General features: G+C 46.3%; 1 protein-coding gene across 1 annotated transcript in view; it reads right to left on the reverse strand.

Annotated features, from left to right (window-relative positions):
* Nucleotides 1-25878, reverse strand: part of LOC138262424 (syntaxin-binding protein 4-like) — a 374700-nt gene that overhangs the window by 150985 nt on the left and 197837 nt on the right. The window contains exons 4-5 of the mRNA XM_069212325.1: nt 19244-19340; nt 5506-5633 (exon numbers count right to left, since the gene is read on the reverse strand). Coding sequence (XP_069068426.1) covers nt 5506-5633; nt 19244-19340 — 225 coding nt within the window. The remainder of the gene's footprint in view (nt 1-5505; nt 5634-19243; nt 19341-25878) is intronic.

Consider the following 25878-nt stretch of genomic DNA (forward strand, 5'->3'; position numbering starts at 1 on the left):
GCCCAGGAGGGGAGTCAAGGGCGTTTGGAGCCTGGAAGATCGGCCCAGACAGCTGCCAAGGAGAAGGGGCAAGGGGCGTGGGAAGCCGATCCCAGAAGTTCCTGCGGTGGTTGACGGGGTCCCTGAGGAGGAGGCCACTGAGCCAACTGGGGAGGGCATTGCTGCCCTGGGTGACCTACCTGAGCTTGCTGGCTGGCAAGTTGAGGGAGGGCCAACCAGGGAAGAATTCTGCAAGCCGCAGAAAGAGTGTCCCACTCTTGCGGGCTTGAGACAACAGGCCTCGGCCCAAGCAGCAGGTGAAGCCTCTGGTGGTCACCTTGTCTATTGGGAGAATAATCTCCTTTACAGTGAGCCTAAGGTACTGGGGCCTGGGGCAGCACGTCTGCTGGTGGTCCCCCAGTGTTACTGGGCCTTCCTACTGGGCATGGCTCACGAAATTCCCCTGGCAGGACATTTAGGGCAACACAAGACCTTTGTCAGGCTTGTTACCCACTTTTATTGGCCCCGAATGCAGGTGACCTCAGATGCCTTCTGTAGGTCCTGTCCTACCTGCCAGGCCACTGGGAAGACAGGAAAAAGGCTCAAAGCCCCCTGATCCCACTCCCCGTCATTGGCACCCTCTTTGAAAGGGTGGACATCAACATCATTGGTCCATTGGACCCCAAAACTGCCCTAGGCAACAGGTGTATCCTGGTTTTGGTGGACCATGCCACCCCCTACCCAGAGGCAATCCCTCTGAGGATGGTGACTGCACCAGGGGTGACAAAAACTTTAATGGGGATCGATACCCGTGTGGGGTTCCCAAAGGAGATTGTATCTGACAGAGGCACAAACTTCATGTCTTAATACATTAAGTCCATGTGGGATGCGTGTGGGGTGACCTATAAGTTCACCACACCCTATCCTCAAACCAATGGTCTTGTGGAGAGATTCAACAAGACCTTGAAGGGCATGATCACAGGCCTCCCTGAGGCCACGAGGCGTAAGTGGGAGGTTCTCTTGCCATGTCTTCTTTTTGCTTATAGAGAGGTACCTCAGAAAGTGGTAGGGTTCAGTCCCTTTAAGCTTCTCTATGGGTACCCTGTCAGGGGACCCCTAAGCATTGTCAAAGACAGGTGGGAGAAAGCTCCCAAGAAACCCCCCCAGGATGTGGTCAGCTACATGTTGGCCCTCCGCAAACAGATGCAATACTTCTGGAAGAAGACCAAATGCAATACTTCTGGAAAAAGGCCAAGAGAAACCTCAAGGCCAGTCAAGTGGTTATGAAACACTGGTACGACCAGAAGACCACCCTGGTGGAGTTTCAGCCTAGAGACAAATTTTGGGTGATGGAGCCTAGAGCTCTCCAGGACCACTGGACTGGCCCATTTGAGATAAAGGAGCATACTGGAGAGGCCATTTACTTAGTGGACCTCCAGTCCCCTAGGAACCCCCAGGGGTTCTCCATGTGAACCGACTGAAGCCTCAGGACTGAAGTCAAACATGCTTCTTTTGACAGAGGAGGGTGTAGAGGCGGAAAGTGAAACTCTCCCCAACCTCCTCTCTGCCCAAGAAGGTGATGGGTCAATGGAGGGTGTCAATATCTCTGACTCCCTGACCCTGGACCAGCAAGGAGACTGCTACCAGCTTTTGGAGCAGTACTCCTCACTGTTTTCCCTCACCCCTGGACTGACACACTTGTGTGTCCATGATATTGACACAGGACACAGTCCCCCTCTGAAGAATAAAAATTATAGGTTGTCAGACAGGGTGAAGGCCAGCATTAAGGAGGAAGTTGCCAAGATGCTGGCTCTAGGGGTAATTGAGAAATCCAGCAGTTCTTGCTCCATCCCTGTGGTGCTGTTACCAAAGGATGCTGCACCCAGTGCCAAGCCAGAACCTAGATTCTGTGTGGACTACCGGATCTAAATTCTGGCACCAAAAAGTGACGCTCACCCCATCCCATGGGCTAATGAGCTCATAGACAAACTAGGCACTGGCAAATTCATCAGTACTTTTGATCTCACATCAGGGTGCTGGCAGATCGCCTTGACTGAGGGGGCAAAAGAGAGATCTGCTCTTTCAACTCCTGAGGGACATTATCAGTTCAAAGTGATGCTCTTTGGTTTGAAAAATACCCCCTCTACCTTCCAACAGTTGGTTAACGGGACCCTGGCTGGTAAAGATGCGTTCTGCGTAGCATATCTAGACGACATTGTCTTCTACAGTTCCAGCTGGGAGGAACATCTGCTCCACCTCCAAAAGGTGCTCCAGGCCCTGCAACAGGCAGGCCTGACAATCAAGGCCAGTAAGTGCCAGATTGGGTGGGGTTCTGTGGTGTACTTGGGACACCTAGTAGGTGGTGGCAAGGTGCATCCCCTCCAGGCCAAGATTGAGATCATCACGGCTTGGTAACCACCTAGAGCCCAAACAGAAGAGGGAGCCTTTCTAGGCCAAACTGCATACTACGATAGGTTTATTAAGGGTTATGGCATCATGGTGGCCCCCTTAATAGTACTAACTTCTAAATAGCAACCTAAGTTGGTGAATTGGACAGAGGCTTGTCAGAAAGCCTTAGACTCCCTAAAGGAAGCTATGTGCATGGCACCCGTGCTCAGGGCCCCTGACTACTCCAAGAAGTTCATCATGCAGCTAGACGCTTCAGAGCATGGCATAGGGACGGTTCTAGCACAGCTGAATGGGGAGGGGGCCTAGACCAACCAGTAGCCTTTATTAGCAGAAGGCTATTACCACGGAAGCAGAGGTGGAGTGAGTGCCATTGAAAGAGAAACATTTGGTGTGGTCTGGGCACTGAAGAAGCTGAGACCATACCTGTTTGGGACTCACTTCCAGATTCAGACAGACCACAGGCCCCTCAAATGTCTCATGCAGATCAGGGGTTAAAATCCTAAAATCTTGAGGTGGTCCATTTCCCTACAGGGGATGGACTTTACGGTGGAGCATCACCCGGGGACTGACGACGCCATTGCTTATGCTCTCTCCAGATTCTTCCACCTTAGTGATGAGAGCTCCCAGGGGGTTGGGTAGCTCTCCCCACTTTCAGCTGGGGGGGGGCACATGTTAGACCTGACAGACTTAGGGTGGTCATCCCCAAACTTTTTGCCTGCCTCCCTCCACTTTTCTGACACTGTTTTTGCTGGGTCTAGGACTCTGCACACTTTACCACTGCTAACCAGTGCTAAAGTGTCTATGATCTATGCCTTAAAAATTGTAATATTGGTTTATCCCGAATTGGCATATTTGATTTACTTATAACTCTCTAGTAAAGTGCACAATATGTGCCCAGGTCCTGTAAATTAAATGCTAATAGTCGGCCTGCAGCACTGATTGTGCCACCCACATAAGTAGCCCCTTAGCCATTGCAAGGCCTGTGTGTGCAGTTTCACTGCCACTTTGACTTGGCATTTAAAAGTACTTGCCAAGCCTTAAACTCCCATTTTTCTGCATATAAGTCACCCCTAAGGTAGGCCCTAGGGATGCTATGTAGGTAAAAGGCAGGACATGTACATATGTGTTTTATATTTCCTGGTAGTGAAACACTCCTGTGAAGCCTGCTCCTTTCATAGACTAGCATTAGGACTGCCCTCATATACTTTTTGAAGGGTAAATTCTGATATGAAAGGGGTAACCAGGTCATATTTAGTATGGCCAGAATGGTAATAGAAGATCCTGCTTATTGGTGACGTTGGATTTTATATTACTATTTTAGAAATGCCACTTTTAGAAAGTGAGCATTTCTCTGCACTTAAAAAACATCTGTGCCTTACTGCCTGTCTCCAATCAACGTCTGGGCTGGACTCATTGACAGCTCCCTTGTGCATTTCACCCAGACAACCACAAAGACAGGACACTCAGTCATACCTGCACTCATCTGCATATTGAATGGGTCATCCTGGGCTGGAAGGGTGGGGGGCCTGACACTTACATTCCAAAGGCCAGTGGCCTGCCCTCACACAATGTACTGCCAAACCCCTGTCAGACAGGAATGCACTGAAAATGGAACTTGTGCACTTCAAAATCACTCCTTAAAGTCTCCCCCAACTTCAAAGGCATTTTGGGGTATACAAATTGTGTCTCTGGCCCCACCAACTCAGACACTTGTGGACCTACACCTGCATCCTTTCAAGAGGAACTGCCTGGCTGACCAAAGGACTCATCTGGACTGCTTTGCTGAGAAGGACTGTTGCCCTGCTGCCCTGCTGGCCTGTGTCTTTGCTGAGAAGGACTCTGCCTTCCCCAAAAGTGCTCTCCAAGGACTTGGATTGAGCTTGCCTCCTGTTTACTGAAGTCTCAGGGCCAAAAAGACATAATCATTTCAAGAAATTCCTTTTGCGTCAACAATTGATGCAACGCCTGCCGAAAATGACACGAAGCCTGCCTTGCGACTGAGGAATCGCTGCACAGTCAACCAGAATGATGCAGCCAACTTCCCGAGTGGAAATTTGACTCAGCGGCTGGCTTGCAATGGAAAAATTTGACTATTTGCCTACTGGATTGACGCAGTGCCTGTGCCTTCGTCCAGTACATTAATGATTTTCAAGCATTGTCCCTGGGCATCAAAATATCCCTGCATCACAGTAAGAAACTAAGACTGCGTGCCGAAAAATGATGCAAGCCCCTTGCAGTGTGGATAGAAATGACGCATTGTCTGTGTCGCGCTGGAAATTTTGACACAACACCCTATTTTTCAATGCGTCTGCTACCAGGCAGTGTCCGTTCAGCATTATTTTTCGCGCATAGGGAACTGCACTGCCTTCTCTAATAAATGTAATTTATTGCAGACTACTTTGTGCTTCTCTCATGTGAATATTAATTGGAGAGTACTAGTAAGTGAGGTAAGTGTAGTTGCTGAAGAACGGCTTCCCAACCCTCTCTGGTTGCCAGCACGCTACTCCTAAAAAGCAGGGGCAGGGGATTTTCATAGTTCTTCAGTTTACAACATGAAGAGCAACAATGAACTCTTCCCTCAGATATATATGAGACAAAATACAGTAAGAGAAGTAGCAGTGCAAGTTTTCTTTGTACAGTACAGCATAAGCAGTGGCAGAGTAATTTCCTCTTACACAAAGCCTAGGTTCACCCCAAGCAGAGGAAATGCAGGTCTCATTGACACCAAACATGCCCATCACAGGAAGAAGCAATAATGTCATCCTCACAGGAATAACAACATAGGCAAGCCAGGGTCTAGACAGATGTGGTGCTTGGACGGCCTCTCAAAACCCTATGCACTAGCAGTGAAGGCCTGTGAATAAATAAGGCTACAAACGGTAGTGACTGTCAAAATTAGAGATAGCGGGCATCCTTTAAACCGTGACACTCAGAATTTGAAACGGTTATGAATTTGCTACTAATGTGCTACTTGTAAATGCTAAATAACAGATGAAGCCAACCAACCCTTCAAGCTGTCTCTCACCCGAGATACGAATAACCCAACGGGCATTAGTCAAGCAAGTTTGTCATTCCTTTATGAGGATCAAGTCAAGTGGTTTGTAGACCTGCACCTACCGAAGAGTGAAAGGTGGATGTGTCTAGCAAGGTGGCCACTTGGTGGTGAGTAAAGAGGAAAGATGTTTCATCCAGGCCTGCTTCTTCCAGATCATCCTGGAGAATCTCCCGAAACACTTGTACAACATCTGTATGGAGACAAGACAGAGCTAACTTTAATTAGCATTCATTAGACACACACACACACAATACCTGCAGCAGATCTGTGCACAGAGGAAAGTTCAGCTTTCAAACAGACTTTCGGTTCAGACAAGAACAGCAAAAATACCTAGTTGCCCACTTGGTAGCATACTCTGATGTTTTTTCTCAGAATGTGGAGAATAATAAAATGCTCTAATTTAAAGCATGTGCTACCAGAGACATTTGTAAAGTGTGTGCAAGCTCCTACCTATCCAGTTTCAGAGAAATGTTCTGAGCAGTCATTCTTCCATCTTTTCCTCCCTACTAGCTTATAAGTCAGTTTATGTGCTTGTAGGGTCCTGTAATTTGAGGAAACGGGTCTCCCATCTGGCTTCAATTACAGCATATCAGTCAATGTGTATGTTTTTCCAGTAAGTGTGGGATCTGTTTCCAGGCCTCCCTGGTACCCTTGTCAGTTTGGCATAATGCAAGAACCCTCCTGGAGTTACACTGAGCTGGTCTTGCACCTCATGGAATGATAGGAACTTGACATGTCCATGTAAATTGTTCATTTTCAAGCAGCTCCATCAATCCACCTAGCTTTAGTTATATGTCTTCAAATATTGCTGAATGGTAGCAATCCCCAAGGTGTCATCGCCTGTGCAAATTGTGTTTTCCTAATTTGTTCGTGGCTGTCCAGTCCCAGATGTGTCACATTATGCGCACTATTAACAACTATTAGTAGGTGATCTATCTCTACCCCTCTTCAGCCCTTTTTTTTGATCCCTCAGTCAGTCAGCCAACAATACATTGGGAAGCAAGTTAATAGTGCTTGAAGACTGGGAGTCCTAGCCCTCCCTCTTCATAGCTTCATAGCAGCTAGTTTTTCTCTACTGTATGAATGAGTTCTTGAAACAGCGACTTAGATAAGGGCCACAAGGCACTCTGGAAACTGCATAAGAGTCTGGGCAACATCGCCATTTTCGCTAATATGCCATGACCCACTATAGATAATGTGACTGTGATCCTAAAAATATAGTCTACACATAATCCTTTGAATAAAGTAACAAATCACATCTACTATGTTGTGTGTTATTTGGAAAACCTAGTGCAATCTATTCTTAATCTATTTATTTCTCAAGAAATTCACAGTTCAGGTAGGTCAAGAGTATAACCCTCGAGAGTACCCACTGGAAAAGAGACAACTTTCCCCTAATGGTTCTGAATAGTGACACAAGTCCAAACAATTCAATTTTCTCAAGATTCAACGGACCATCTCATGAAATCGAAGAGCATATTGTCATTGCATGGGCCATAAGTATTATCACTCCAGTGTGTCCGCCCCAGTTTTTCAAGTTGTACCTAAGCATGCCATCTCCACCCTCGAAGTAGGTAGGGGAATTCCCGCCTCTTGCCAGGATGATGGACACCTTTCCAAGGCGACCCCACTGCGTTTGCCGCCGACTCGCGTGGTGCGTTGTTGATGCGCAGGGGCGCGAGGACATCTCCGCGGGGACGCACTAGTGGCAATGACATTGCCGGGGGCACACAAGGTTGCTGAAGACGTTTTGCCCCCGTGGCCCATCACGTACCCTAGTGTACAATGTGGACGCGGCAGATGCCGCGGTTGAAGCTCACCTTCTGGAAAGGACGGCCCACCCTGGCTCTTGGGCTTAGCAGGGATGGGGCGGGGCGGGGCTGTGCGCTCAGAGATCCCATGGCGGAGGGGATCTGGAATCCTTCCTGGAGGTGAGCTGATGATGTGCTGGAGCGTGGTCTGTGTCTGACTGGGACGCGCGGGTTCTGTCTTCCTCTGATGGAGACACAGAGTGGAGGGTTTCTCCCTTTGTGGAGCACCTGTGGGCTCCGCCCGCTGGGCCACGCCCCGTCCACCCTCGAGGTAGGTGGGGGAGTTCCCGCCTTTTACCAGGATGATGGATGGACGACTAAGTATTTTTTACCCATGATTCTACTTATGTATTGTATGTGCAGATGTGTGTGTATAGTCATGTGTGTGTGTGTGTATAAATATATATATATATGTGTATGTATGTGTATATGTTGTTTCTGTGCCTGGCATGTTTCTATGAATTTCTGCTCTCTTTTTATCACACTTATCTACTCATCGCTCTTATGTCATGTCTCTATCAAACTATCCTCCATTCTCACTCGGACTCATCCCAAATCCCTTCGACCACTTTCATCTCCTAAATATCTCATCCCAAATCCCTTCGACCACTTTCATCTCCTAAATATCTCTGCCTAAGCTCATCCCTCCACCCCCACATCTAACTCACCAAACCTCACTCTACCTCTGTGACCTCCCACACAACCCTACTAAATTCTCCTGCATTCATCTCACCCTGCTACTATGCTCTCCCTAACCCTTCCACATCCTCTTTCCCCTCCGCCCCCCTTTTATTCATCTCAAGCCTTTGGATTGAGTAAATGAAGGATAAACTCCCAATTAACACTTCTGGATTTCTTTCCTCCTCCACCCCTCCATTACTCCAGTCAATCTAACTAACAAACTCTCATATCCGCAATTCAAATTAACTCATAATAATACTAAAACTGTACTCCTTATTAAATTATACTAATCCATACTAATTCTTGTTGGGTACCGGAGTAGCGTGCTACTCATCGAAAAGCGCTTCGACGCCTCGTCAGGGGTAGTAAGCGCTATATAAATACGATTACAATTACAATTACAATCTAGCGACTCCATTACTAAGGAAAGAGCATAAAGAATAGGGTACAGACCTGGTGAGAGCCTTTTCCTAATTTTTGCCACTCTGATATTACATTGCCATCTTTACTTTGGCATTTTGGACTGATTATAATACTTTAGCTCATAGTGAGATTTGGTCGAAATTGTATACAGTGGAACAAATTCTTACCACTTTTGGACAGTTGGTGCATAACATGGAGAGCCATCTAGAGTTTATGTTTGTATTTCATCCTGGGATAAACCGGCTTTGATCTGGCTATACTCAAGTGGTCATCATCCTCCTCTAGTCTAGATTATAGTGCTTTGCTGAGCAGTTTGGTATCTACATTTATTTAGCATTAATGTGGGCCCAGGTCCTTTAAAATCCTGAAGGACCTTCCGAAGGCCATTCCTAGCTTCTGCACCTTATGGACAAGTGTCTCCCTTTATGATATCAGCAATACACCTGGGCCTTCATCCTGTTCATAGACATTCAGAAGCTTGTCAGTTATCAGTTCGGAATGTGCATGATCTAAAACAATATTCTCCTCATTAATACCTGTTATCTTTCCCATCTGCATAACATATAATACTGCTAGCGTGTCTTCCTGGGCAAGCTTCCACTCTCTAGGGCTTTTCTCAAGCCTGGTGTGAGTTTAGACCATAATCTCTGTCATTTATTCTATATCTAGGCAGTGCAGTTGAGTATACAGTAATTGCAAGTATCTAACAAAGATGTTATTAACAGCCACTTGAGTATTTTCTATCTCACTGTTATGTTAATTTCTGGCTAGATATCTCTTTGTGGTTGTCACAAATGAAGTGACCAGGCAGGCAGTCATGTGTCTCCCTCTCTATGATATTTTTCCCTATATTGAGAGCGTGAGGATTTAGACAGCGCGTCACATAAGTTATTTAGTTTCTTCTATTCTTGCATTATTGCCAACCTTTTCCCTAGTTCTATCAGAGAATCAGGTTCTAGGTCTGTATTTAGGCCTCTAGGTGGTGGATTGTTTTTTAGAGCCATTATGGTGCTATAAATCTTGCCCTTATCAGTCGCTCACACAAACCACTTTTACGGATTTCCATTCAGTGCCCCAAGATCTGCTTGTGTCCCAGTTAGATACACAATAGAAGTCTTTTTCAGTTCCCAGGTCAGCTTTCAATGGCAGGTCTTTGAGTGCCTCAACTTCTTGCTGCCATGTAGGGTTATGGGACCACACCCCATTTAATAAGTGGCTGTGAACAGGGAGAGCTCTGACAGAAACCTACTCATACAGGTTTCTTACAAGAACCTATGGTGGTGGTCATTACTAACTTCTGCATTTAATATATTGTGAGCTGAGTAAAACATGTTTGTTCTTGTTGTCCCATGATAATTTGGGCTTTGTGAAAATATGCATCTTTCCATCTTTTATCACACTTGACTAGGCTGAATAATGTATTTCAGATTGTTGTCTCCCAGCATTATTTTGACCAGTTAAGTCTCTTATACATTTCTTAGACCTGAGAAACATTGTCTGTGTAAGTCATTATAGGGGAGTTCTCAAAGTTAAATGATCTCACCTTATCTGAGTGCCAAATTGCGTTACTGGATGGAGTTACTGTTACTGTTAAATACCTTGGCTATAAGGGCTCCTGGTGGTGTGCTTTGCTTCAGCCATGGCACTTTAGGCTCTATAGGTTCTCTCAGCTGAACAGAGGGAAGAGAGCCCTTTGGTACAAAGGAAATCTTAAAACCAGTTCTGTAGAAACAGCTTATCTGAAGGTCCCTTTATCCCTTCAGGGAACCCTATGAGCCTCAGGATGTTGCTTCATGAATGCTTCTCAGCACGTTCTACTGTGGTCTCTAGTTAGACCCTGTTGTCCAGTGTGCGCTTATTCTTTGCTCTCAGTGATATGCTCCACAGCAATTTCAATCTCTTGAGCCCCTACACCACTTTCCTGAACTCAGCTCAGAGGAACTTTCTTTGAAATTGAGTAAGTTGTGATTTCCAATACTGTCCATGAACTCTAATTGCTACAATACATTTGTCTACATGGGTTCAGCAGTTGTCAGGACTTACTACTACCTTTCTGATGGCAATATGTTTACCCCCTCAATGCAGCTATATGCTGATTGTGCAGGTTCAATATCCTGTCTTTGCCCATATTGACTGATATACACATATCTCCGTGAAAGGGTATTCAAGTTTCACTTTGCCTTAAATATAAAGTGTGTGAACATGTGGGAGCAATCACGTGCCAGTTGTTTTAGCTGATTGAGCTGCGATCTCATCTCATCATATTGTTAATCTAATCACAAGACCAGTAGTCTCTCAAGCTACACCTCCAGCAAGGCCCAGCAACACCCGTACACAAAGCATCCCAGTCCCACTCTCAATAACCTCACAACTTCTAGTCTTTGCAAGCTTTTCAGGTGGCCCTTCCCTGCCAGGAGGCCAAGTGTGGTAAAATCACACCTATAGATCCAGCTGTTCACTTTGTTTTTAGTTTGATTCAGGTAAGCATGACTCCAAATGGACGCTGCTTCACTCCTTTACACCCAAAGAAAGTCTGGGACTTGAAGTCCCAGGAGGTTGCAGGTCAGTGGGCGGCCCTAGCACTGGAGGACACGCCGGGAGAGCACTCTTAAGCACTTTGGGTCTCCCGCAGTGCAGGACGCTGCTTCACTCCTTTACACCAGAGGAAAGTCAGGGACTCAAAGCCCCAGGGGGCTGCAGGACAGTGGGTGGCCCTAGCACTGGGAGGACATGCTGGGAGAGTGCTCTTAAGCACGCTGGGTCTCCCACAGCTCAGGGCGTGCACGGGCCAAGCCTAGTCCAAGGGCGGGCCGTCCGTGCCCATCAGTGGCCGTGAGAGGCTGGGCTGGGCCGCCCCTCTTGGTTTCAAGGTAGGGCTTGCATTCTTAATATTGTGACTGTATCCAGTTGACTTCGAAGACAGTGCTACTCTCCAGCATAGACTGCTACTCTCCAGCATAGACTAGAGGATGGGGAAGAGTAAAGCCCCAAGGAGTCCTGTGGTGGAGGACATTTTACCTAAAATTCCCAAGGCACATAAATCCTCCAAATCTTCTAATTGTGTCACTACTGAAATCGACATTTTAATCACAGAAGTAGAGTCTATATTGAAAGGAAACGAGAGACTAGCCCCAAAGAGGCCAAAAAAAAGTCTCTATTTCTTATTTCTTTAAGCCCAGACCATCTAAAAAGGGATCAACATGGACGCTCCCTTTGCATTGCCAGCACAAGGGAAACATGGCAAAGCCAATTCTGAGGATAGGGAATCAAGCCCACTACAGAGAACAGACGCATGTGTTCTAAACAGAAGTATACTTGTGCATGAAGTATCTTGCTCAAGTAGCTTCTCCTTGTTGGGGAACCTGGACACTTCTCCCGGAATGGGTTATGTTGACGCAAATTTGGAAATATCTAGACAACAGGTTACAAACATTAACTTCCAGAAAGAAGTGGTAAACCTTATCACTGGTCTGAAAAAAGAGGTTGAGGAACTCAAACAAATTATGACAGAGGCACTCACCATATTTCGATCAGCAGTAAAGGAAAGGGGAGAAAAAAGCTTTTCCAAAAACTTTTTGAAACAAGCCACGTTTAGCCCTATTGAGCCGAGAAACTCACCTAGTGCAGGCCCCATTAAGGAAGCCGACAAAGCAAGAGTATCCTCAGTTAATAGTAGAAATGGCTCAAGGGCAAACAGGCATAGTAGCTCCCCCTTACAGACCCGCCCTCATGTGGAAGTTGCCCAAAATCCCATGGTAGGTCTGCCTTTTGTTAAAGGTCACAATATTGGTTATCCAATTTATATGTATAAGGTTCCCACATTACCACCGAACGCCCAAGAGGATACTATGTCACTAAAAAACAAAGCCATCCATTGGATAAGACATGTCAGACAGTGCAGCTCTATCATACATTCAGACATTATTTCTGCCAAATGATATTCAGGAGAGGCGGAGCATTGGAATACCATTCAGCTAACACTATCTAGTCCAATACTAGTAGAAGGTCTGATTTCCATGGAGGCTCATAACCCAGTACGCAATGAATCAAATATTGTTTTTAAAAACTCTTAGCCTGAACAATACATTCCAGCTAAGAGGGCACCTACCATGGACAACACGGAGCAAGTATCATCTCCAAGGGCTCACTCCACGGCCATTGCTAGGAGGGAGCACGTGAGCTAGGTCAAGAACCAGAGATCGCCCAGTAAAACGTGCAGAGATTAACTCTCAGACATCGATTGACTGTGGGAAGCGTTAGTCCCCCTGAATACTATCACACTGACTGAAGGGGGAAGCTCCCAAATGGAAATAAAAGGGCATCCTGAATTGAATAGCTTGAGGTGGACTGAACGTGTCAGGATTCCCATTGAGAAATATGACACCAGGAGCTGGAACGCAACATCCAGCGACAGGGATTTATCCAATGCGCATGTGGAAACTGGTTATTTTTACACTTCTCTAATCACATGGAATGTAGCGGGTATACGAAACAAGATTGACAACGTGGAGTGGGCCTTGTTTATTGATAGTTTCAGTGTATATTTATTCCAGGAAACATGAGCCACCACGAATGTACATAGGCAGGGGTATATTTCGTTTTTTATGGAGGCAACCCCTTCATCTGCAAAGAGGGCAAGAGGGGGTCTTACAACATGGATACAAATCCCCCAGAGAGGCACAATGAAGGAACTATGGGGCTCATTCCGAGTCTGGCGGGCGGCGGGCGCCGCCCGCAGGGCGGAAACCGCCCAAAGACCGCACTGCGGTCAAATGACCGCGGGGGTCATTTTGACTTTCCCGCTGGGCGATCTCCAGAAGATCGCCCACCGGCCCAGCGGGAAAGCCCCTGCAACGAGGAAGCCGGCTCCGAATGGAGCCGGCGGAGTTGCAGGGGTGCGACGGGTGCAGTAGTACCTGTCGCGATTTTCACTGTCTGCATAGCAGACAGTGAAAATCATGGTGGGGCCCTCTTAGGGGGCCCCTGCACTGCCCATGCCAGTGGCATGGGCAGTGCAGGGGCCCCCAGCGGCCCCACAACACCCGTTCCCGCCATCCTGTTCCTGGCGGGTTTTACCGCCAGGAACAGGCTGGCGGGAAGGGGGTCGGAATCCCCATGGCGGCGCTGCAAGCAGCGCCGCCATTGAGGATTCCCTGGGCCAGGGGAAAACCGGCGGGAAACCGCTGGTTCCCCTTTTCTGACCGCGGCTTTACCGCCGTGGTCAGAATAGCCCTGGAAGCACCGCCAGCCTGTTGGCGGTGCTTCCGTTGCCCTCCACCCTGGCGGTTTCAAACCGCCAGGGTTGGAATAAGGGCCTATATGTTGACTCAGCTGACATATTGGCTGTCTCGATTTGGTTAAATCAGGGACCCCTGCTCACATGTGTTAATCTTTATAAAAGACCAGGCCTCCCCAATCAAACTACGAAAACCATCAGTGTTTTAACCGCACTTGTGGCAGAGTCATCACCCTCACATTTTGTTCTCATAGCCAGAGATTTTAATGTGTCCATAGAATCAAACTCCCTCTTTTCAGAGTTAATGGAGGCAGAAGATGCTGTATGGGGGATTCCAACCTTCTCAATGGCGAGCAAGCAGCCCAAGACCAGTAGTAGGGCACTATAGATCATGGAACTAATGTTGACGCATGACCTACAGCCAGTAAATGGGCGTTTCCCCTCAGATAGCCCAGCCAATCCCACCTTCTTCAGAGGTAGCCATAGCAGCCTCATCGATTGTGTGCTTCTAGATGTAAGGATCTGGCAGGAGATTAAAGATTTTAGGGTGGGAAAGCAACACAATAGTGACCATTCCCCATTATGGTGGAGTGGGAAAAGTGGTTTTCTGGAAAGGGGGGTAACCCATGGAAGCAAGAGACTATCCCTCCTTTAGTGGTGTCAAGTACCCAACGTATTTTAAAATGGGACGCTTTTAGGAATTCAGGTGCTCAAGTAGCTAGAATGTACAACCTAGCCTCTAGTCAATTGCCAGCACTTATATCTATTAGCTACGTCCCAAACCAGATTATGGCGAAACACGTTGAGATGTTTGCTTCCCTGAAGGTCTTATTCACTAGGGATGGCAAAGGTAGCAGGCAATTGAATTTGGGTAAAGCCAATAGATGGTTTGATAATAGATGTAAAAAAGCCAAGTGTAGACTTTTAGAAGCAATAAGACAAAAGGATAGAACAATGATAATCTTGGCGAGGCGTGGGTACGCTGCTGCTGTGAATTGCCTGCTACCTTTGGCATCCCTAGTGAATTGCTGCTGTCAAGACTAGCAAGGCACAGTGGGAGGTGGCCACATGGCAGGACTTACTAATGGCAGCTAAAGAAAACAATGCAAAACGGTTTTGGCACTTGGTCCCATATTTATACTCGGTTTGCACTGAATTAGCGTCATTTTTTTAATGCTAATTCAGCTCAAACCTAACTCCATATTTATACTTTGGCACTAGACACATCTAGCGCCAAAGTTATGGAGTTTACGCCTTTTTCTGGAGGGGAAAACCTACCTTGCGTCAATTAGGTGCAAGGTAGGTGTTCCCATCCAGGAAAGGATGATATGGCCTTTGTGCCATATTTATCCCCCTGTGCTAAAATCCAGCACGGGTGGGGGCCTTAAATAATGATGCTAAGCTTGCTGGGTCTGGGCAGGCATAAGGGGACCTGTAGGCATATTTCCATGGTCGGAAATTGCCCACAGGTGCCCTTCCCTGGCCCCAGGGACACCCACACCCACACCAAGAGGTCACCTAAGGATGGGAGACCCATCCCAGGTAAGTCCGGGTGAGTAACACCACTCAGGGACCCTGACTTGGGGCTCCCTGCACGGCGCTGGCCCCCGTGGCCATGCCCAGGGGACATTTGTTCTCTGGGCATGGCCATTGGGGTGGTGGGCATGGCTCCTGTCTTTACTAAGACAGGAGCCATGTCCATGGGGGTTGTGTGTAATTTATTTGCCTCTAAACAGTGTAGCGGCATAATTTGGCGCACAAGCCCTGGTTTGCCCTACACCTCCCTGGCCCTGTTAGCATCCTTTCCAGCCGGCGACTCGGAATGGTGCTAGCTGGTGCTATACTTTTTGAGGCAAACCTGCGCGAACGCAGGTTTACGTCAAAAAGTATAAATGTGGGCTTTGGTCTCCTACAATGGGCGAAATGAGAGCTTCAGACCCGATTGCTATATTCCTGCCGAAAACTGGATCCTTCACTTGACTGAACTTTATAGACAGGAGCCTGTATCCCCAAATGGACCAGCGAGCTTAAATGACTGGAGCATAGCAGCGGTAGGATTGATTACCCCCGTTTACCATGAAGGAAACCGAGGCAACTATTATGGCCCATAAATCGGGAAAGGTGCCCGGGTTAGATGGAATTCCGTCTGACCTGTTCAAATCTGATCTCAAGCTTTAGGGCCCCTACATAAATGGTGTGTCAAACGCTGTCTTGGCAGGTAGTTACTTCCTTTTCTCCTGGAAAGGTGCAATTATCGTACTCATTTACAAGAAAGGGGATAAGCCGGTCCTGGGCAATTACAGACAGATTAGTCTGTTAGATAACCTACAGAAAATATTCTCCTATCAAGCTTTGGGTAGGTTCAGGGCTTGGATAGAGGAGAACAATGCCCTAAGCCACTCACAGGCGGGCTTTAGGCAGAAGACGAGCACAATGGACCAGATCTTCCGGTTCCTCACAATAAAGTGGAAATCGGTCGACCTGGACGCTGGGAGATTGTTTGTTGCCTTTGTAGATCTGAAGTCTGCCTTTATTCTAGTCCCCCAATACAAACTATGAGAGATCATGGGCAGAATCGGAGTTCTTGGGCTGTTGCTAAGTCGGATTCAGGAATTATAGAGTTTTGCCAGAATAAGATGGGGAACAGATGGTGTACTAACAGAGGAGCTTCCTTTTCAGAAAGGTGTTAGACAGGGCTGTGTGTTGGCCCCGAAACACTTTTCCTTCTATTCATAAATCTGGTATCCCTTATCTATATGATTGTGAAAATGATACTCCCAAAACAGGTGGGTTAAAGACACCCTGTTTGCTGTATGCTGACAAAACTTTATTATCATCACAAATAGCGTCCAGAATATCTAAGCACCTGGAGAACTTCTTGGGGTTCTGTAAGGACCATGGCTTGCAAATAAACAGCACCAAAACCAAATATATGGTTTATGGCAATAGCAAACATAGAGTGAAGAAAACCATATCGCTAGATGGTGTAATCCTCAAACGAGTATCAGAATTTGACTACCTGGGAGTCAGACTAGAGAATTCACATAAATGGACAGGCCAATTGTTAAGGTGAACTGTGTCCGAAAGACGGAAAGGCAGGGGGTATATTAAGATTCGCTGGAAGATCTCCTAACTTTTCCATCACGCCAGCAATAGAAATATATAAAAGCCAAGCCAGAGGGGGAGCTCTGTATGGAGCTGAGCTATGGGGCCACTGTAAATTGCACGACATGGTAAGGGCAGAGAACCAAATCATAAAGGCCTTGTTAAACATTCCATCAAACTCACCCACGCTCCCAAATTTGCTTGGATCTGAACCTGCAATGTATTGCAGACATTGCTGCCTTGAGACCGCTACAGTACTGGATCAGGGTTTGGTTTACAGACATGTTAGATCCATATAGGGTATGGTTAAGAGAGCTTCTTGGGGCCTCGCAAGCCGAGAAAATTGTATGTTGTAGTTATGTAAAAAATAGCTTTTTCAAATTAGGGTTGGCCTGTTATTGGTTGGATCCCCTGCACCTTCCTAAAAATGCCCTACAGAGCTTGAAGGATGCGTACTGGCTAGTGTGCAAATGGCCGAACTAGCATCAGCTCCATCTGGCAGCCTGACGGACACTTTTTTAACAGTTAAGTGCTATTATGAATTTGAGCATTATGTTGATACTGTTTTACAGCCTTCAGCATGTGCACTTTACATTAGGTTTAGGACTAGATCCTTAGCTTTGAGAGATTTTGTTTCCAGATGGAAGCAGAATGATGGTCTAACTGATTCTTGCCCTATGGGATGCAAGATCAAAGAAAACATCAGTCATGTCTTATTTCATTGTCCTGCATACACCAAGCAGAGGGCTCCCTGGATCAGACCCCCCTGTAATTGTCTGGTCCTTAGGGATCGTCATTCAGCCCTCAGGATCTGCAGAACAAGCACCCATGACACAGCAGTGAGTGCTGTAGCAAAGTTTTTAGTAGCAATAATGGCAGATTAGAGCAAGATCCCTAAGTAGCAAGGAGTAACTTTCAAATCAAAGGGTTAAAATTAACTTAAGAATATTAATCTTTTGTATATTTTTATTCATATTGTTTGTCCACCTACATTTGACTGTTTTAAATGTGTGATTGGGAGAAATGTATGCCATAACATTTTATCTTTTGATGGTTTTTATCTCTGCTATTAATCTTACATTTTATGATTCAATGAATCGAAATAAAAGATGATGATGATGATGACGACTCCAAATGGAAGTTTCCAGTCCCAGCTATATTTTCTTTGGTTTCTCAAAGTGGGGCAATTTCCCTTTTTCCTTTCCCACTAGGCAGGGCTGCGGTCGGGTTTCTCTCAAACAGCAAGTAGGATTGGGGTAATGTTTTTTTCGGGACACTCTGCTCTGCCCCCTGTTGACTTAATGGCACCTTAAGGCAGCACCCATGGGCACAGTTACTAAATGCTGGAAGGGCTCATCACTACTAATCAGCATTATCAACCATTTCAAGATCAGCAGGACACACCTTGACACCACAAAATCTCCTGAATGTCTGTCAGACCAGGGATTTATGGTTCAGCACACTGCAGATCTCTTACCTCTCTTCCAGCTCCCTCTCTCCATCACTCATGACTCTCCCTCTGCTCAATAGCCAACCAGATCTATGGTCCAGAGCCCAACAATGAGACTGCTTTGTGGGCCCCACAGAGTAGCCAGATAATCTTCAAGCAGGAGCATCAAGTTTCATGCCCTCAGAAATGAGCTTGGCCCAAGCCCGGAAGGAGAAAGAGGAGCGATAGGCACCACTCAGTAAGCTGCTTCACAGCAATGCCCTGAGGTCACCAGAAGTGTTTTTCATTCCCCTGCATTTGGACCTTTTACGTTTCATTTTCCAGCATGACCCAGTCGGATGCATTTTTGTATGAAGATTTTGTTGGAGACCATGGAATTTTCAGTGGAATGTTCCTAGATCACACTCATTCAACATGGTGGGGAGCCATGCACCTCTATTAAAATCTGTACACATAAATACCATATGTATAGGACTACTGTGGTTAGAGAAGAGGAAGTGGCTAGCTAACAGAGGCTCTCATTGTGTACACATAGACAATAAAACACACACAACTCACAGACAATCCACACATGCACCCCTGTGGGCACTGGCCATTGCTTGCCATGAAGGGCTAATTTGCATTCTAACTACAAGTCCACTTTGATCACCAAGAAATTTATAAACTTGAGCAGAGTAAATGTTATCACAGTAAAGCATTAACAGAAGACAGAATTTTAAGTAACTCTGCTGCACAAAAATAACATTTGACTACATTGTCATGTTAATTTGGTCCCCATGTCGATGACAGCAAGAGAGCCTTCACTCACTTCACCACAAAAGCACACACCTGTCTTCACACACAAAACACCCACATTGACAGCAGATTGACAATACTGACACCATGTTTTTACAGAGACATGTAGTGATCAAGTTTTAATATATCGTCACACACTGTACAAAGACTGACACACACACATGGATAAATACACACACATTCCAGAACAAATGCAATGAGTATGTTTTTCAGAAGTACCCTATCTACGAAGAAGACGCTTTTGCACACATACATTTTTAACATTAAATGCACTCAATATATGTATGTATTAGAATGACCTCCAAACGTTACAGTTCCCTGCAGATCAGGCACCAGACAATGCCGCAGCTCCCTCCTTTTCCCTTCTGATACATCCAGACCAAGGTATTGCAGGACCTGTAAGAAAAATCAGATATGAATAAGATAATAAACGCATAGATATTCTTCCATTCTAAGGATATACTAAGCCACACTTGTCTTTTGGTCTCAGAAATGTGGACAAAGTTAAATATTCACCTTCCACAAACATGTGATATATATTCTAGGAAAACAATTACCAGAACACACATGCAATCATCACTGTAGAGAAATGGGGAGATTCTGACAGTCCAGTGCAGCGCTTAACTTAAAAATGTACTAGAGCCCATTTTTAGGTCAAGTGTAGCAGCGCGCATGCCCTGCTTTCCAACGTGTTCTTCTCTATCTGTGAGCTTTTAACCATGTCCACCTCACACCCCTCACTATCATCCCTTCTGGGGCTTGCTTTGAAAAAATCCCTTGATGTTATTGGTAAATGCTTTCTTTACCTTTGTTCCGCCTTGGGGCAGTTTTATTACCGCCTTCAGGTCTGACCCTGTTGCATGGATAATTGTATGATTGCCAACGTGTTTTTCTGTTAGAGAACTATTTTTTCACTTTTGTGTCTCTCCTACGTGCTCAAGGCCGCTGTGGTTGATCGTGGGTTCATGCTTGTGTGCAGTGAACACGAGGGCAGTGAGGCTGGGTGCGTGCTTCACTCTTTTCTGAGCAAGGCTTAAAGCACAGTGCGTGTAGTGGTCGGGTGCAGTGGCACTGATGACCGCTCCTTACTTCCTTCTGAGCAGGGCTTGAAGTGCAGTGCATGCAGTGGATGGTTGCAGTGACATAGAGGCTGCTGCTCACTCCTTTCTGAGCGGGGCATGGAGTGCAGAGCATGAGGTGTGTGCTTTCTTTTGGACGCCAGCTCTAGGTTCAGATCCTGCCCCAGATCCCTGTATGTAGGCAGCTGTCAGGTCCGCTCTCCTCCCCTGGGCCACTAGGCAGGGTGGGGCTGGGCCAGGGAGTCTGACCTTGAATTTACACAGGGGCGGCTCCTCCATAGGGGTGGAGGAGCATTGCCCTCCGCCTGCAGTGGTAGCTGCAAACCTTTTCCCAAAGAATGATCATTAACTGTGTTTATGATCGTTTTTTGGGAAAAGGGGATGGAGCCGCGGGGTGACGTGCACTGGGGGGCGTGCTCAGCACTCCCCCTCAGAGTGCATGTGTGTTTGGCCGGCCGTCTTGGGCCCGCCAAACACACATGCGCACAGGGCTCTCTCCAGCCCAGCAACACTGTTGCTGGGCTGGAGACAGCCTGCACAGGCTCCCAGTGTGCCTGGGAGCACTCATACAGGGCGCTCCCAGCCAATCCTGACGCTGCTCTAAGCAGCGTCAGGACTGACGCAGGGCAGGCTGTGAGCCTGTGCCTGCAGCACCAGCGAGATGGGAGGAATCTACTAAAGTAATGCCTGTAAACTGCTGGCAAGATAGAAAAGTCAGTCATCAAGTTTAGCTTTATTTTGGTAAAAAGATACCATAAAAGCACATTTACAAAACACTTTGATAAATATAATAAAAAGGGTGTTATAATATCCTCTGACTAATAATGGCATACGCCCATGTAACAAATGTGCCACATACGGAATCAAAAGTAAGAATAATGATAAAAGAATAAGATCCAATATGATATAATAAATTTAAAATTGTAACCCGATATTAAAAACATGACTTCAGGGGTACAGCACAACTCCTACTCTTGTTTGTAAACTAATATTCATGAATTATCTATAAAATGTGTAACTATCAAACTACAGTTCCATGCTCTTAACAACTTCAATACAATGCATTATAAATTACACTCCAGAGATTTACATCTAATATACCAAATTGCTTCCAAAAATGTTGCCAGTGTGTATGCCACGTTCCCATGAGGGGCAGAAACCTCTAGGGCACCAGGGGATAAAAAAAAAATCTACTTTTCTTTTTTTTTTTTTGTTTAGGTGGGGAGCGACCCCTTAGGCCAGGGTCGCTCCCCCAGGGGGCAAATTATATTTAGGCCATTTCTGCCCCCCTTGGGGGCAGATTGGCCTATTTTGATGAAGCCAATCTGCCCCCACGGGGCAGAAACCACTAGGCACCAGGGATTTTTTGTTTTTTTTTGTTTTACAGATGGGGAGCGACCCCTTGGACAAGGGTCGCTCCCCTGGAGGGGAAAATTGTATTTAGGCCATTTCTGCCCCCTTTAGGGGCAGATCAGCCGTTTTTTGCTACGCCAATCTGCCCCCAAGGGGGGCAGAAACCACTAGGCACCAGGGATTTTTTTTTGGCGCCAATGTCACGCAGGGGGAGCAACCCCGTAGGCAAGGGTCGCTCCCGGGGGGGGGGGATGGGGGGCAAATTTATTTCCGGCCATTTCTGCATCCCCTGGGGCAGATCGGCCTATTGTTATTAGGCCAATCTGCCCCCAGGGAGGGGCAGAAACCTCTAGGCGCCAATGCAATTTTTTTTGTGTGTTTTTTTTTGTTTGTTTGTTTTTTTTAGAGATGGGGAGCGACCCTTTCGGCAAGGGTCGCTCCCCTGGGCTGCAAATTGTATTTAGACTATTTCTGCCCCCCTTGGGGAGCAGATTGGCGGATTTTAGGTCAATCTGACCCCAAGGGGGCAGAAACCACAAGGCACCGGGGATTTTTTCTTTGGCGCCAATGTCACGCGGGGAGCGATCCCGTAGGCAAGTATCGCTCCCGGTGAGGGGGTTGGGGGGGGCAAATTTATTTTAGGCCATTTCTGCCCCCCCTGGGGCCGGCTGAGCTAGAGGCCAAAATCCACAGGTAGGCACTTTGCAAAAAACACCTGTTTTCTGTGAAAAAATGTGTTGTGTCCACGTTGTGTTTTGGGCCATTTTCTTTCGTGGGCGCTAGGCCTACGCACACAAGTGAGGTACCATTTTTATCGAGAGACTTAGGGGAACACTGGGTGGAAGGAAATTTGTGGCTCCTCTCTGATTCCAGAACTTTCTGTCACCGAAATGAGAGGAAAAAGTGTTTTTTTGGCCACATTTTGATGTTTGCAAAGGATTCTGGGTAACAGAACATGGTCAGAGCCCCGCAAGTCACCCCATCTTGGATTCCCCTGGGTTTCTAGTTTTCAAAAATGCACTGGTTTGCTAGGTTTCCCCAGGTGCCAGCTGCGCTAGAGGCCAAAATCCACAGGTAGGCACTGTTTTCTATGAAAAAATGTGATGTGTCCACGTTGTGTTTTGGGCCATTTCCTTTCGTGGGCGCTAGGCCTACCCACACAAGTGAGGTACCATTTTTATCGGGAGACTTGGGGGAACGCTGGGTGGAAGGAAATTTGTGGCTCCTCTCAGATTCCACAACTTTCTGTCACTGAAAAGAGTGGAAAACGTGTTTTTTTTGCCAAATTTTGAGGTTTGCAAAGGATTCTGGGTAACAGAACATGGTCAGAGTCCCACAAGTCACCCCATCTTGGATTCCCCTAGGTCTCTAGTTTTAAAAAATGCACAGGTTTGGTATGTTTTTCCTAGGTGCCGGCTGAGCTAGAGGCCAAAATCTACAGGTAGGCACTTTGCAAAAAACACCTCTGTTTTCTTTAAAAAAATTTGATGTGTCCACGTTGCGTTTTGGGGCATTTCCTGTTGCGGCCACTAGGCCTACCCACACAAGTGAGGTATCATTTTTATCGGGAGACTTGGAGGAACGCTGGGTGGAAGGAAGTTCGTGGCTTCTCTCTGATTCCAGAACTTTCTTTCACCAAAATGTGAGGAAAATGTGTTTTTTTAGCCAAATTTTGAGGTTGGCAAAGGAATCAGGGTAACAGAACCTGGTCAGAGCCCCACAAGTCACCCCATCTTGGATTCCCCTAGATCTCTAGTTTAAAAAAATGCATAGGTTTAGTAGGTTTCCCTGGGTGCCGGCTGAGCTAGGGGCCAAAATCTACAGGTAGGCACTTTGCAAAAAACACCTCTGTTTTCTTTAAAAAAATGTGATGTGTCCACGTTGCGTTTTGGGGCATTTCCTGTCGCGGGTGCTAGGCCTACCCTCACAAGTGAAGTATCATTTTTATCGGGAGACTTGGGGGAATGCTGGGTGGAAGGAAATTTGTGGCTCCTCTCTGATTCCAGAACTTTCTGTCACCAAAATGGGAGGAAAATGTGTTTTTTTGCCAAATTTTGAGGTTTGCAAAGGATTCTGGGTAAAAGAACCCGGTCAGAGCCCCACAAGTCACCCCATCTTGGATTCCCCTAGGGCTCTAGTTTTCAAAAGTGCACAGGTTTAGTAGGTTTCCCTAGGTGCCGGCTGAGCTACAGGCCAAAATCTACAGGTAGGCACTCGCCAAAAACACCTCTGTTTTCTTTAAAAAAATGTGATGTGTCCACGTTGCGTTTTGGGGCATTTCCTGTCGCAGGCACTAGGCCTACCCACACAAGTGAGGTGTCATTTTTATCGGGAGACTTGGGGGAACGCTGGGTGGAAGGAAATTTGTGGCTCCTCTCTGATTCCAGAACTTTCTGTCACCAAAATGTGAGGAAAATGTGTTTTTTAAGCCACATTTTGAGGTTTGCAAAGGATTCTGGGTAACAGAACCTGGTCAGAGCCCCACAAGTCACCCCATCTTGGATTCCCCTAGGTCTCTAGTTTTCACAAATGCACAGGTTTGGTAGGTTTCCCTAGGTGGCGGCTGAGCTAAAGGCCAAAATCTACAGGTAGGCACTCGCCAAAAACACCTCTGTTTTCTTTAAAAAAATGTGATGTGTCCACGTTGCGTTTTGGGGCATTTCCTGTCGCAGGCACTAGGCCTACCCACACAAGTGAGGTGTCATTTTTATCGGGAGACTTGGGGGAATGCTGGGTGGAAGGAAATTTGTGGCTCCTCTCTGATTCCAGAACTTTCTGTCACCAAAATGTGAGGAAAATGTGTTTTTTTAGCCAAAGTTTGAGGTTTGCAAAGGATTCTGGGTAACAGAACCTGGTCAGAGCCCCACAAGTCACCCCATCTTGGATTCCCCTAGGTCTCTAGTTTTCAAAAATGCATAGGTTTAGTAGGTTTCCCTGGGTGCCGGCTGAGCTAGAAGCCAAAATTTAGAGGTAGGCAATTTGCAAAAAACACCTCTGTTTTCTTTCAAAAAATGTGATGTGTCCATGTTGCGTTTTGGGGCATCTCTTGTCGCGGGCGCTAGGCCTACCCGCACAAGTGAGGTATCATTTTTATCGGGAGACTTTTGGAAACGCTGGGTGGAAGGAAATTTGTGGCTCCTCTCTGATTCCAGAACTTTCTGTCACCAAAATGTGAGGAAAATGTGTTATTTTAGCCAAATTTTGAGGTTTGCAAAGGATTCTGGGTAACAGAAACTGGTCAGAGCCCCACAAGTCACCCCATCCTGGATTCCCCTAGGTCTCTAGTTTTCAGAAATGCACAGGTTTGGTAGGTTTCCCTAGGTGCCGGCTGAGCTAGAGGCCAAAATCTACAGGTAGGCACTTTGCAAAAAACACCTCTGTTTTCTTTAAAAAAATGTGATGTGTCCACGTTGCGTTTTGGGGCGTTTCCTGTTGCGGGCGCTAGGCCTACCCACACAAGTGAGGTACCATTTTTATCGGGAGACTTGGGGGAACATAGATTAGCAAAACAAGTGTTATTGCCTCTTGTCTATCTCTACATTTTTTCCCTCCAAATATAAGAGAGTGTGTAAAAAAGACATCTATTTGAGAAATTCCCTGTAATTCACATGCTAGTATGGTCACCCCGGAATTCAGAGATGTGCAAATAACCACTGCTCCTCAACACCTTATCTTGTGCCCATTTTGGAAATACAAAGGTTTTCTTGATAGCTATTTTTCACTCTTTATATTTCAGCAAATGAATTGCTGTATACCCGATATAGAATGAAAACGCACTGCAGGGTGCAGCTCATTTATTGGCTCTGGGTACCTAGGGTTCTTGATGAACCTACAAGCCCTATATATCCCCGCAACCAGAGGAGTCCAGCAGACGTAACAGTATATTGCTTTCAAAAATCTGACATTGCAGGAAAAAGTTACAGAGTAAAACGTAGAGGAAAATTGCTGCTTTTTTCACCTCGATTTCAATATTTTTCTTTTTCAGTTGTTATTTTCTGTAGGAAACCCTTGTAGGATCTACAAAAATGACCCCTTGCTGAATTCAGAATTTTGTCTACTTTTCAGAAATGTTTAGGTTTCTGGGATCCAGCATTGGTTTTATGCCCATTTCGGTCACTGACTGGAAGGAAGCTGAAAGCACAATAAATTGTAAAAATGGGGTATGTCCCAGTAAAATGCCAAATTTGTGTTGAAAAATTGGGTTTTCTGATTCAAGTCTGCCTGTTCCTGAAAGCTGGGAAGCTGGTGATTGTAGCACCGCAAACCCTTTGTTGATGCCATTTTCAGGGGAAAAAACACAAGCCTTCTTCTGCAGCCACTTTTTCCCATTTAAAAAAAAAAAAAAAAAAAATCACTGTATTTTGCCTAATTTCTTGGCCTCCTTCAGGGGAACCCACAAAGTCTGGGTACCTCTAGAATCCCTAGGATGTTGAAAATAAAGGACGCACATTTGGCTTGGTTAGCTTATGTGGACAAAAAGTTATGAGGGCCTAAGCCCAAAC

Source organism: Pleurodeles waltl, chromosome 10 (genome assembly GCF_031143425.1).
Source record: "Pleurodeles waltl isolate 20211129_DDA chromosome 10, aPleWal1.hap1.20221129, whole genome shotgun sequence".
Lineage (NCBI taxonomy): Eukaryota > Metazoa > Chordata > Amphibia > Caudata > Salamandridae > Pleurodeles > Pleurodeles waltl.